Source organism: Rattus rattus, chromosome 10, assembly GCF_011064425.1.
Source record: "Rattus rattus isolate New Zealand chromosome 10, Rrattus_CSIRO_v1, whole genome shotgun sequence".
Taxonomy (NCBI): Eukaryota; Metazoa; Chordata; class Mammalia; order Rodentia; family Muridae; genus Rattus; species Rattus rattus.
Window position 1 is genome coordinate 709,224 of NC_046163.1, and position 14,101 is coordinate 723,324.

Sequence of the window (14,101 nt, forward strand, 5' to 3'; positions counted from 1 at the left end):
GCATGTTCTAACCCTTCTTTCTTTTCTTTTTTTTTTTTTTTTTTTTTGAGCTGGGGACCGAACCCAGGGCCTTGCGCTTGCTAGGCAAACGCCTACCACTGAGCTAAATCCCAACCCCTAACCCTTCTTTCTTTTTCAGTTTGTTGGACCCAGATGGGATTGGGGACTCAGAAGGCCTGGGCACGTCTCCTAGGACTCACAGTAGATGACTTTACGAGGGACAGGTGCCCAAAGGAGTCTCAGGCTAGCTCTTTCTAAGTCAATAGCAACTATAAACTGGGTTGTGATTAAGCCAGTGGAGGGCCAGGGCCACCGTGGCGCTCTGTGTGAGACACAGCAATCTTCGGAGGAACTGGTAGCAGCCTAGGTTTGGGGGCATGTTTTCCCATCAACATTCACGTGTACATGTGTGCTCACGAATACAAAGATATGCGTGGTTACACGTGAGTCTCACAAGGAAAAGCTCACTTTACTCCTTTTTTTTTTTTTTTCTTTTTTTCGGAGCTGGGGACCGAACCCAGGGCCTTCCGCTTGCTAGGCAAGCGCTCTACCACTGAGCTAAATCCCCAACCCGAAAAGCTCACTTTAAAATATCTCTGATCCCCATTACCCATCTCCAGTTTCCTTAAACTACTATGCCGTCTGAGTTCTGTGTGGCTGCCCCCAATTCTAGGCAGGGCAATGCTTTATGGCGCCATGACAGGGAAGATATATCTGGGTTTGTCCGGTTTGTCTGAGTAACAATGACTTTGACATTGTTGGGGTCCAGGCTCTATCTCCTAGTCAGACAATAAGTCTACTAAACTCTGCTTCTCAATTCAATGCAGTCACTTGATTACCCAGGGGCTGGACAGTGCCTGCTGCTAGGCTCGGATCTGTAGGACCCATGGCTGTCAGGGGAAAGTGGGGGGCACTTCATCTGGGCCAGGAGCCAGACCCGGTGGGAACCCTGGAAGCTGACTCCCTTTTGGGCCACAGGGATGGTTTTGTGGCTTTGTCTCCTGACCCACTTACCCAAGGCAACCGGATCCCCTTGTGTTCCCTTTAATTCTGGTGACTTCCGCGGGCTGCGCCTTTTTTCCTGTGCCAGGAGAAGTGGGGGGCTCTCCTTTCTTCCTTCCACTGCTTGAGGGGCGTGGATCAGAGCCAGAGTCTGGGCCTGCAGGCTCATCTAGTCTCTCTTGCTACTCTAGTGGCCTCCAGCATAACCGGATCTGGGAAATTGGTGCAGATACCTTCAGCCAGCTGAGTTCCTTGCAAGCTCTGTGAGTACCTGCAGCACCCAGGGGTGGGATCTGGAGGACCCCCATGTCCCTGCCAACGTCATTTCCATAGCTCATGTGTCCACTTTAAATACTCATGACATGTATGTTTATTTCTTTTCCACAGTCCCTTCACATGCATGCACGCACATGCACACCACTTCCTCATTACCCAGGGAGTTCTGAGGCTCTGGAACCAAGACATGATGGTTCCATTCCAGGGCCTACAACCAGGTTGGGAACTAGGCAGCAGTAAGAACCTTCCCCCAGAGGCTTCAAGCCACTGCTGCCTGGGAAGGTCAGATGGAAAGTATGTGAGAACAAGCCCAAGATAGGCCTAGCATAGAGACAATGCCTTTCCTATGTGTCCCTGCTCTCTCCTACTGCCTGCTTTCTGCTCGCAGAGATCTGAGTTGGAATGCCATCCGTGCCATCCACCCTGAGGCCTTCTCAACCCTTCGATCCTTAGTTAAGCTGTAAGTACTCCTTGGACTCTCTCCCAGAATGCCGAGGGTCGGGCAGGACTGTGGGCTGGTTGGTAATACAGGAGGGCCACCACCACTGAGCAGGGACTTGTACAAGTGTTTCACCATACATCACGGGGAGGTCTGAGAGGCCTTAATCAATCATTCTAACTGTGTGTTTGACACACTGTGAGGCCTGGTAAACAGAGAGCCTGCTTCCTGCAAACCCTGAAATATCTGCTAACGTTCTGCAATGTTTTGACAGCCTTGGTCCACACTGTGCCCCCTCCCCTCCCCTCTCCCCTGGCCCCTATATCCTCCACATTCACCAACAAAGAGGACATATGTGTCTGAACTTCTCAATTCAAGAGGATGATGGTTGATGGAGAACCCAGGGTCTCAGAGAGCTGCAAGGCAGGAGGGACCCATGGAATCTTTAAGTCTACTAGGATGCAGGCAGAAAGTGTGCAGGGCTGGTGCATGGTCTTTGTGTCAGGCTGAAAAGAGCTCTGACCTGGTTGCCACACACTGTGTGGGACAGGTTACCAGCTATACACAGGTTCCTACCCAAGGAGGAGCTGGCACCCTCCCTGCCTGCCATGCTGTGTGCCCCAAAGGCATTCCCACCTACATGGAGACCTTTCTGACTAGCACAAAGACTCCTCAAAGCCTCTGGCCTTGGTCATTATCCAGCCACAGACCCTTACGACACCGGTGACTTCTCCAAGGTCTAGGAGGAGAAGCCTGCTTAAGGATCTGTCATGATTCCCATGTGCATGCAGTCCCCCTCCCTACTCTGTGGCTCTCTGGGCTCTGGGCCTTGGTCTTGTAAAATTCTCACCTCCATCCCCTCTCTATTTGCCATACTCTTGCCAGATAGGCAGGACAGATATTTTTATCCTTTGAAAGATGAGGCCATTGGAACTTGGGCAGATTTGTGACTCTCTTTGGTTACACAGTGAGTTGGTGACAGCGCCAGGTTTCCTGCCTGCCAGTCCAGGACTGTTTCCACGACGCACAGTCTGTGGTCCTAGTGTTTGCCTTGGACTCCCGGCTTGGTCTAATAAAGTCTCCAGCAGAGGTTGTGTATATCCTCACCGCTGGCTACCAGGCGGTGTCTGCAAGGCGGAGTGGATGATCCAATGCCTGCTTGGGGCTGGATGACCAGCTCTGTCCTACCCATTCGATCATTGGAGAGAAGCAAAGGGAATATGTGGGATAGAGGCAAATAACAGAGGGGTCTCCCAGTGCAGTGAGCAAGGGTTCCTAGATGGGATCCAGACACAGAAGCTACAGTTGTGGGGCTCTGTTACTTATAGATTGGGACAATTTGACATTCATTTAGAAGAGCCTCATAGCTGTTACCCAAGGTTTGTTGAATGAATGAGTGGCTGAGGTAACAGAAGGGGTCTCTAGAAACCCCTAAGCCTCAGAGCACGTACTGTCCCACGTTTATCTTCTGCCCTTTGCTCCTTTCCTCTGGCTTCATCCCAGGCACACTGGCCACACCCTCAACAAAGCCCTGCCCCCTCAACAGTCCCATGGACTGCCAATAACCCTGATCACCCACTGTCCTAGGGACCTGACTGACAACCAGCTGACCACACTGCCCCTGGCTGGGCTGGGAGGCTTGATGCACCTGAAGCTCAAGGGGAACTTGGCCCTGTCTCAGGCCTTCTCCAAGGACAGTTTCCCCAAACTGAGGTGAGAGCTTGGCTTGCCCTATGCTGGAGGAAGTGTGTACCAGACACCCTGAGAACAGAGAAACTGAAAAAGCCGCAGGGTCTCACCCTGAGAATAGCCTGGTAGCTTAGAGTTTGGCTCCACTGCTCTGTCAGCTAATCAGGGACATGACTCTCTTTCCTCTTATCTCCTCCACCCTCATCCCAACCACCAGTCTAAGGGCCCTGAGGCCTGAGGGGAAGGGAGTGAGCTGAGCAGAGGTTCTTTAGCCCTCTCTATTCCTTGCCTGGTTCTCCACAGCCTGGAGATCCCATCCTCACATAGGCATCGTCTGAGGCACAGAATCAGGGCAGAGCCCAGGGCACTGATGAGTGGAAAGCGAGCTGCACGGCCAGTCCCTGGTGCTAATGACATCCAGGCTCCCTCCATGAAGTGGCGGCAGCAGAGCAGCCTGTGTGGCCCAAGCCTTGTCTGCTGCAAGCTAATGAGATGCCCAAGGCATCTGTCCTCACCCTCAGAGGGCACAAAACCCAGTTCTGTTATGCCAGGAGCTGGGCAGGGGACAGGGTGTTGGTTTCGCAGAAGACAAGGGTGAAGAGTCACTGGGGAAATTGTGACTTTTTAAAAAAAAAAGAAAAGAAAGGAAGGAAGGAAAGAGAGGCTGGAGAGATGGCTCCGTAGTTCAGAGCTCTGGCCGTGCAGTTATGATAATAGACGTTTAGATCACAGCACCTATATAATAAACTGGTATCCCATACATGCCTCTAATTCCACCTCTGGGGAGTACGGAGACAGGAAGATGGCCTGGGTTTGCTGGCTTCTGGCTTAGCCAAGAAAACTGGCTGAGTTCAGGGAGAAACCTTTTCTCAATGAAATAGAGAGTAATGGAGGAGGGTGCTTGACACCCTCTTCTGGTCTCTGCTTGTGTGCATAGGAGCGTGTACATACACACACAGACTTAAAGAAAGCTAGCCGCTGTGCTAGGCCTACAAATGTGGGAGGTGGAAGGAAGAAGATGGGCGGTTCGAGGTTATCCTTGGCTCTATAGGTGGAATCTGTGGCCAGTCTGGGTCACATGAGACCCTGTCTTGGAAGAGAAAGGAAAGGATGGAGGGAGAGAAGGAAAGGAGAGGAGAGGAGGGAAGGGAAGACAAAGTAGGAAAAGGGAGAAAGAAAAAGAAAAAGACTCCATGTCCCCCTTCCCCAGGACCTGGTATCAAATGCAAGGGTCATGTGCCTGCCAGGCAAGTGTTCGGTTGCTGGTCACATCCCAGCCTCTGCCTCCTTGTTGCCTCCTTAAATACTAGACAAGAGTTACGGCTGAGGAGGAGCAGAGTGCTCCGGGTGCTGTGTGACCTTGGGGAATCTGTTCCCACCTCAGAGCCTGCTGTGGTATTTCTGAATCACAGGCAGAAGGCTTCTCTCTCCCTCTCAGTCAAGTGGAATGTAGAGGAGACTACAACCTCTCCAGAGCCCTTTGGGGTCGGGAATCAGTCTTCAAGACTCCCCTATGGAAGCATCTAGAGTTGTGGTTCTCTCAACCTGTGGTCTCCAACCCTTTTGGGGTGGAATGACCCCTTTATAGGATTCCTATAAAGCATTCCTATAGCATTAGGAAGGTTGAGAGCCACTGCCCTAGAGGGAACAGGGGGCTCTGGGGTTGAAGACCCTGTGCTGAGGGTATCCACACTAGGGTTTTAAATCCCAATCACACTAAGGCAGCCTTTCCCTGACTGTAGGATCCTGGAGGTGCCTTACGCCTACCAGTGCTGTGCCTATGGCCTCTGTGCCAACTTCTTCAAGACCTCTGGGCAGTGGCAGGCCGAGGACTTTCATGCAGAGGAAGAAGAGGCACCAAAGAGGCCCCTGGGTCTCCTTGCTGGACAAGCTGAGAACCACTGTGAGTGCCTGGGGACTCTGGGCTGCAGGCGTTGGGGGCTGAGGAGAGGGCCCTAGAAGGTAGGTTTAGAGAAGTATGAGTGGGGATCCTTGTGACCTGGAAGGAAGCGTCCCACTGTCTGCACACTCAAGAACACTTGTTAAAAACGAATGATCGTGGGGTTGGGGATTTAGCTCAGTGGTAGAGCACTTGCCTAGCAAGCGCAAGGCCCTGGGTTCGGTCCCCAGCTCTGAAAAAAAGAAAAGAAAAACAAAAACACAAAAAAACAAAAAACAAAAAAAAACCCAAAAAACGAATGATCATAAGGAGGGGAATGGGGATGTCAATACCTCCCCGGTGTTTGCAGCGCCCTCATGCAGCCCTCTCCGACTCTCCCTGTCCCATGGGTCACCACGTTGCCTTAGTGGCCACCCCTTGCAGCCCTCCACCCTTGGGTTGTTCTCAGAAGACAATGAATTAGCACAGCAGCTAATGATGATAGTATTAAATTAATTGAGCTAAACTTGTTTTCAGTGTGTGTGTGGGCTTACTCTGTGTACCAACTAGAATTCAATGGAACATTGCAAGGGAGTATTGCTCCCAGGGATGGGTGCCCTTTGCCTCCGTTCTTCCGGTGGGTTCAAGTGTGAAATTTAAGTGGCCGCTGAGTACGTGGCCCTGCTGAGTGAACAGGTTGTCTTGAACCAGATACATCTACTTCTGGAAGAGTTGGGGTAAAGAGAAAGTTGGAAGTAGGTGGCGGGGGGGGGGCGTCTGAGGGGTTGTCTATAAAGTCTGTCTTGGGAGAAGGGAAAGAAGGGTGCTTTCCTCTCTTCCAGGCCCTGTGTTCTCAACTGCAAGTACAGTTAGGATAGAGAAAGGAGTCTGGCCTGTTAAGATTTCATTTTCCATCTTGAACTTCTAGTATCTCAGAGAAGCTGAACAAGAAAAATTGAATCTAAAGCTGGGTGTGGTGCTGCCACACACCAGGAATCCAGCAGGCCCAAGGGGAAGGCAGGAGGTTCAGGTGTTCAAAGTCAGCATCATCTCCATAACCAGGTTAATGCTAGTCTGGGCTATATGAGGCCCACTCACAGCATCTCATGCTGGTGTTACAGTGTAGACAGAACTCAGTCCAACCCCAATGACATCATGTACACGTTTTAACCTGAGCTTAAGTTCCTTATCTTTCATTAAAAACAGATAATACAGTTCTCAATGGGTGTGAGGCAAAATGCGCTAGTCAGTGGGGACAGTGCCATTATATAATCTAGAACACAGATTATGGAAGTCAAATCCTGTAGTGTCTGGGGATCTCTGAGAACATCCCTCCTAGTGAAGGGAAACAGAAGCATCTCCTAAAGAGGGTGTTAGACTCCCCAAAGGGAGGAGGAGGAGGAGGAGGAGGAGGAGGAGGAGGAGGAGGAGGAGGAGGAGGAGGAGGAGGTTGCTAACTAGCAGGGCCAGCAGACAGCTAGCCCCAGGGACAGTCCCGGATGTCTGCTGCATACTCCTTGGGGGAGTAATAGGGGGCTGGAAAGAGAAATGGAAATTTCCTTCCACAAGGTGAAACTTTCCGCTAGGCTTAGGTCTTGGAGAACCAGAGGCCTGTTGAGTTAGTGGGCTGCCTGCCGCCGCCTGTAACGGGAGCTGGGGCAGGGCCCCCCACTTCCTGTGAAAGCAAAGGAGCAGAAAGAAAGCCAGGAGCTGCTGTTTCAGCCAGATTCGATTTCCTCTTCATTTGAAGAGTGGTTACTTAACACCTTGGCCGTGACTTTCCCAGCCTCAGACAGTCTGTAGGTCTCACCTCCTGTATTTCATTCATGCGTTTTGATTTCAAAGAGTCACTGAAATCCTTTCTGGAGGGCATGGGCAGGTGGGGAATGAAAGGTAGAGAAGGAAGGAAATGCCAGGACTCTGTGGGTACACTCTGGCCTTCCACCTGCTCTGAAGTTGTCCAGGTCAAGGGCAGCACCATAATCTTCCAGTCCTCTGGGAAACTCTTAACAGATGTTTACGTGTGTAAGTGGGGAGAAAAGAGCTACATAGGAACCTGACTTTGTGAACCAAAGATAGGGAGAAGTCAAGCAAAGTCATCTACATATTCTCCTATGGTAGGGTGAGCTGATGAGGCACTGTGACCTTCAGACATCAGCCTCAGTACAGAAACCAGTGGAATGTTTGAGAGGTGTGTGTGTGTGTGTGTGTGTGTGTGTGTGTGTGTGTGTGTGTGTGTGTACATTCATGTGGCTATGAGGGCCAGAGATTAATGCTCTATGTCTTCCTCTATTGCTTTCTGCCTCATTTTTAAGAGTAGGCCTTCCACTGATGCCAGAGATCATGGATTGGTTGCACTGATTGGCCAGGGAGATACAGGGATCCTCCTATTCCCCTCAAGCCCAGCCCCCCCATCTGTGTGTCCCTCCAGTGCTAGGGTCCAGATGCATGCTACCATGCCTGGCCTGAGGGTCTGAACTCAACTCTTAATGTTTGCTATTGAGAAAGGTTCCATGCAGCCCAGACTTACTTCACACTTGCTCTGTAGGTGAGGATGACCTTGAACTCCTGATCTTGTGCCTCTACCTAACAAATTCTGGAATCACAGGCATGTCCCACCATGCCTAGCATCAACATTTCCTCTTCTTCCTCCTCCCTCTCTCCCACCCTTCCTTTTCCCCTCCCTGCCTCCCTCTTCCTCCTCTTCCCTTCTTTTCCTCCCTCCCTCTTCCTCCTCTACCACCTCCTTTTTTTTTGCCCTGTCTGTCCTTGAACTCAATCTCTAGACCAGAGGGGCCTTAAACTTAGAGAAATCCACCTGCCTCAGCCTCCTGAGTGCTGGGACTAAAGGTGTGTACCACCAACTTCCAGCTTCCAACATTCTTCCTCTTTTTTTTTTTTTAAAGATTTTTTATTGGATTTTTTAAATTTACATTTCAAATATTATTCCCTTTCCAGGTTTCCTGGACATAAGCCCCCCTATCCCATCCCCCTCCCCTTTGTCTATAAGGGTGTTCCCCTCCCCAACCACCTCCCCCTTCTTGCCAACATTCTTCTTAATGTACGGTGCTCCTAACAGGACATGGAACTACAACGATAGGCTAGCTCAAGAAGGAACTATGTAATCACTAACTCTCCTTATTAGCGCAGCCACACTCTGTGCAGTACTCATGGGCTAAAGATGAGTGGGCACAAGAAAATGCAGAATAGCAGAGAGTGGAATAATATACCTTGCAGAGAACTAGAAATATACAATATCCACAAGTGGAGAACATACTGGCACCCAAGAGTAGAAATAGCAGGGCTGTTGAGTGTGCAGGGTTGAACAGTTAGACATCAGCTTAAATAAAAGGCATTGCCTTTTGTCAGCTAATGACAGGCACCAACACCAAGGACCCTAGACATCTTCTGTTTTCCCTTCTCAGATGACCTAGACTTGGATGAGCTCCAGATGGAGACAGAGGACTCAAAGCCACACCCCAGTGTCCAGTGCAGCCCTGTTCCAGGTGAGATGAGTGGCTGGGGAGCTGGGGACGGGACACCCATTTGCCTGGGTGAGAAGCCAGTTTAGCTTGTCTACAATCTATGTTGCATATATTTTCTTTGCCCAAAGCTCAGCCTGCTGGGGCGAGGGTCTCCTTGTGGAGAGGAGCTGGAAGTTTTTCCCTTGGGTGTCTACACAAGGGAAGAGTGGGTTTGGGAAAGGTCAAGAAGCTGTCACAATTCATTCGGATCAAAGGTTATACATCTAGAAATAAGTTGTCCTTGTAGAAAAGAGGTGAGGAAGAATGTCTCGGTGTCATTGCTGGGGCTGCTGGGGCTGCTTTGTGAGCATGCCCTCAAACCACACACACACACACACACACACACACACACACACACACACACAAACTCACACACACACACAGACTCTCTCTCTCTCTCTCTCTCTCTCTCACACACACACACACACACACACACACACACAAACTCACACACACACACACACACTCTCTCTCTCTCTCTCTCTCTCTCTCTCTCTCTCACACACACACACACACACACACACACACACACACACAGACTCACAGGGCCAGGAGAAGCTCTGAGAGATCACCTTCATCCCAAGAAGAGTGAAATCTCTTTACTAATGTCTTCTAGGGTGGGAAACTCTAGTGTCTCTGGATAAGTCCTAAAGTACTTCCTTAGAGCCAGGGAAGTCTCCTCTGGAGTCTAACCTGGGGCCATAAGAGCTGTGTTGCTGGAAAGAAAGGGGAGGGGCTCTTTTTTTCTCAATGCCACACAACCTAAGTTTTTTATTTGTCCAATTTTAAGTGAGAAGAGCCCCTTCCCTGTGTTTAAAATGTCAGCAGAGCCAGGAACGGTAGTGTGTGCCTTTAATCCCAGCACTCAGGACAGCGAGGCACATGGGTCTTTGAGTCTGAGGCCAGCCTGGTCTACATATCGAGTTCCAGGACAGCTAGAGCTACATAGTGAGAACCTGTTTCAAAAAAGCCAAACCAAAACAAGAAAACACCGACAGGCCATGCCAAAAGACAGCACAGTGCTTTGTGGGCCAAGAGCTGTTCAGAATAAACACAAAATTACAAACAGTTAGCTGTTTTTATTTCATCCCACCTTCATTTCCCAGATTTCCATACTTCTTTGCCCAGAAAGCTTTTAGTCTTGACCTTGCTTCATACCAGCTCTTAGCTCTTAGTGGCAAAGTACGCCCTCTAGTGGCGGATAGGGGAAAGAAGCGACGACATAATTTGCTAGGAAGCCGTGCTTCAATAACTCTGCCTCAGGAATTTCATGTCTGAAAATCAGCAATCAACAAGGATGAGGTAAAAGAGAAAGGTTCTGGAAAACAAGGTGCAACTTGAACTTGCTTTTAAAAAAGCTCACACAAATGGCCACAGAAATTGTTGCCCATCATATGATGGGGTAGTTATTATACAGCTATTTAAAAAAAAAAAAGGTGTTTGAGGTTTCTGAGAAATCATGCAAAAGCTCAGTTTAAAGAGAATAAAATCCCACCTTATTTTAAATGTATATTAAAACCTTGAAGAAGATATGCCAAAATTAGGAGTTCTGTCTGAGAGCTGAAGCCGTAGTTTAAAATTTCAAATTTCCACCTATTATTTCATAATCAGAAAAGCGTGTTTAAAATAGCACCCACAGAAATCTCTTAAATTCCCAAGCTTCCTAGCGATACATTGAAAAACAATTCTAAAGCCAAAGAAAATGAGGAAATAATATGTCCCAAAGTCACAAGGTGACTTAAGAATAGCATTGGGGAGGGAGATGGACAAACGCCAGGATCTTACCAATCTACTGTGGGGTCAAGTTGGAAAACTCCAGAAGTTCAAAGTATCTTTTTTTTGTTTTGTTTTTAGTTAGGGTCTCACTATCCACTCAGGCTGGCCTCAAACTCATTCCTGTCCTGCCTCAGCTCCCTGCGTGTTGGGATTACCGATGCGAACTACTATACTTGGCGAAGTTTTCTATATTTCGATTACACAGTCTGTCTTCCAAATACTGATTGCACGAAGTGTACTCAGAGCAAGGGAGAACCAGCCGAAGTCTACTCAGGACTTCGCGAGCGTGGAAATGTCAACGATTGCTTGGGCAGAGTCACCACCAGAAAGTGGCTGACTCTGGACAGCTCCACATTCTGCCTTTGCATTTCTTCACTCCCATAGGACAGTTTGTTCCCTCCATCTCTCCAAATCTTGCTCCTTTAGGAAGACGTGAGTTTCTTAGCATTTCCTCAGGCCCGGGTTTGCATGAACCACGCATCTATTTCTGTGTATTTTCTTTGCAGTTTCCTCATAGTTTCTCCCCCTTATTTCCAGGAATTTTCTGAACTTTCAAGTCTGCATTTCTGAGACAGAAATTCTCTCCTGTTGGTCTCCTTTGCATTAGAAGTTGTCTGAACTTAGAGCCTGGATTTTGCCAGTGAGCTGGGTTCTGGCTGCCCTGGCTCTGGGCTTACATCTGCTCCTCTCTCTCACAGGCCCCTTCAAGCCCTGCGAGCACCTCTTTGAGAGCTGGGGCATCCGCCTTGCTGTGTGGGCCATCGTGCTGCTCTCGGTACTCTGTAACGGGCTGGTGCTGCTTACAGTCTTTGCTGGCGGGCCCAGCCCGTTGTCTCCTGTCAAGCTTGTGGTGGGTGCGATCGCTGGCGCCAACGCCCTAACGGGCATTTCCTGCGGCCTCCTGGCCTCAGTGGACGCCTTGACCTTCGGCCAGTTCGCGGAGTATGGAGCCCGCTGGGAGACCGGGCTAGGCTGCCAGGCTACGGGCTTCCTAGCCGTCCTGGGGTCGGAGGCGTCGGTGCTGCTGCTCACACTGGCGGCCGTGCAGTGCAGCGTCTCTGTGACCTGCGTCCGGGCCTACGGGAAGGCGCCGTCGCCGGGTAGCGTCCGCGCAGGCGCACTGGGATGCTTGGCGCTGGCTGGGCTGGCCGCCGCGCTGCCGCTGGCCTCGGTGGGGGAATATGGTGCCTCCCCGCTCTGCCTGCCCTACGCCCCTCCCGAGGGCCGCCCGGCAGCCCTAGGCTTCGCCGTAGCCCTGGTGATGATGAACTCGCTCTGCTTCCTGGTGGTGGCCGGTGCCTACATCAAGCTCTACTGCGACCTGCCTCGGGGTGACTTTGAGGCCGTGTGGGACTGCGCCATGGTGCGGCATGTGGCCTGGCTCATCTTTGCAGATGGCCTCCTCTACTGCCCCGTGGCCTTCCTCAGCTTTGCCTCCATGCTGGGCCTCTTCCCGGTCACCCCCGAGGCTGTCAAGTCGGTCCTTCTGGTGGTGTTGCCTCTGCCCGCCTGCCTGAACCCACTGCTCTACCTGCTCTTCAACCCTCACTTCCGGGAAGACCTTCGGAGGCTCTGGCCGAGCCCTCGGTCCCCGGGGCCTCTAGCTTATGCTGCAGCCGGTGAGCTGGAGAAGAGCTCCTGCGACTCCACCCAAGCGCTGGTGGCTTTCTCTGATGTGGATCTTATCCTGGAAGCTTCTGAGGCTGGGCAGCCTCCTGGGCTAGAGACCTATGGCTTCCCTTCAGTGACCCTCATCTCCCGTCATCAGCCAGGGGCTACCAGGCTGGAGGGAAACCATTTTGCGGAGCCTGATGGAACCAAGTTAGGGAACCCACAACCTCCCATGAATGGAGAACTGCTGCTGAGGGCCGAGGGAGCCACATTGGCAGACTGTGGCTCTTCTGCAGGTGGAGCCCTCTGGCCCTCTGGCCCTCTCTTTGCCTCTCACTTGTAAATACCCCCCCCATTTGTCCTCCCTCCTCCCAATGATGGCTGCTTATAAAAGAAAGACAACTACAGCTCCACAGCAGAATGGCCAACGCCCCTGGCTCCATTGTTCACCCTGGCCATAACAATGTGTGCTTCCAGGTCTTGCTTTGTCTTGGCCTTCAGCTTCACGGTCGCCCTGGGCCTTCCCTGTCCAATCCGAGTATGTATGACAGAGACCTGGGAAATTTACTTAGGAGAAAGGAGGAAAGCAAAAGACAGTGAAGGCTGTGGGAGGCTGACAGAGTTGCGACCAGTGAGTACACAGTGAGCGGGGAGGCCTCACAGAGAAAGGCATTGGAAGACAACTACCAAAGACATTGGAGTGTCCCGCCTACGGCGTGTGGGTAGCATAGAAAACGTGTTCTGCGTCCCACCAATCTTGACCTATGCTGTGCCAAAGGGCTTCCAGTTAAGATACGCTTTGGGAGACATTGCATATTATTGCCCCTTTCTTAGAGTCATGGGGTCATGTTAGTGTCTAAAAGGTCCTGAGAATTAGGACCTTTTGGCTTAATGATGACAGCAGTTAAATGTAATTATTTGATGATAGGTTTCTGTTTGCTTTTCATGGAACACTTACAAATCTCTCGCAGAACTTAGCACGGTTTTCTCCCAGGGACCTCGTCTTAACACCGTGGAGTGCAACCCTATGACATCGCAAGATGCCACCCTCTTCGAAAGCCCCTAAGAAGCCAAGCGTCAGAGGTGACTGGCATCATCAGGACAGATTTTGCATTCTGCTCCTCTCCCACCCCACTTATCCTACTGGGGCAGACACCTGCAGAGCCTGCCTCAGTCCCACAGGTGGGGTGGAGAGAAAGAGATCCTTGTGCGTGCTCCCAACCCAACCCCAAGCAATAATGAAATTTCTGCCCTCAGCAAGACAGGATTCTAAGGTCCTGGCAAGATTTGCACTGCTCTATGGGCTTCCCCAACTCTTACATTACCTTCATATGGTTTTACACTGTATGCATCTCACCACAGCCCGGAACCTTTCTTCTCATCCCAATCCTGTTTGAGGGGGCGGGGGGCAGGGACGGACAACCCAAGACAAGGGATATTTGTGTTGTGGGTATTGCATCTTATGGAGGGCTGTAGCTAACTGGGACTCCTGGGTGACCCCAACAGGCCTTTGATCCTCTGTCTCTCCCCTCTTGATCTTTCTTACCTTATGCTTCCCCAAGTGCAGCTGAGGGACTACACAGTGGCTCCGCCCCACTCAAACACAGGAAATCAATCTCAGGAGAGGAGATAAAGTGAGAGAAGCTGGGGAAGTCAGTGGTAGGAGGAAGCGCAAGGCCCTGATTCAGCCCCAAAAAAAGAACCAAAAAAAAAAAAAAAAAAGGATGGCCAATAATTGCTCCTGGGACCACCCCCATCCCCCAAGCATCATTTCCATAGGAAGGACTGAGTTTGGGTCCTGAAGCCCAGTGGAGTACCTTTCTCTGCCTGAATTCTGTTGTGATCCCTGGCCAAGTCCTCTTTCCAGAAACCCCACCTTTAAAACCAGCTGAGAAGGTCCTTCTC

The 14,101-nt window shown here is 50.7% G+C and overlaps 1 protein-coding gene across 1 annotated transcript; it reads left to right on the forward strand.

Moving 5' to 3' along the window:
* Window positions 1-2,176: 2,176 nt before the first annotated feature.
* On the forward strand, window positions 2,177-13,823 carry LOC116911537 (leucine-rich repeat-containing G-protein coupled receptor 6). The gene is made up of 5 exons (XM_032915526.1): window positions 2,177-2,217; window positions 3,221-3,430; window positions 5,149-5,309; window positions 8,711-8,791; window positions 11,284-13,823. The coding sequence occupies exons 1-5, from the start codon at window positions 2,177-2,179 to the stop codon at window positions 12,537-12,539; spliced, it is 1,749 nt and encodes a 582-aa protein (XP_032771417.1). The 3' UTR covers window positions 12,540-13,823.
* The last annotated feature ends 278 nt before the right edge of the window (window positions 13,824-14,101 follow it).

Excerpts from the sequence above, each read along its gene's own strand:
- LOC116911537 (XM_032915526.1), top strand. The coding sequence starts at position 2,177 with ATGCAGGCAGAAAGTGTGCAGGGCTGGTGCATGGTCTTTGT. Across the intron at positions 2,218-3,220 it reads GGCTGGTGCATGGTCTTTGT|GCACACTGGCCACACCCTCA; the intron begins GTCAGGCTGAAA and ends GCTTCATCCCAG. Across the intron at positions 3,431-5,148 it reads GACAGTTTCCCCAAACTGAG|GATCCTGGAGGTGCCTTACG; the intron begins GTGAGAGCTTGG and ends CCCTGACTGTAG.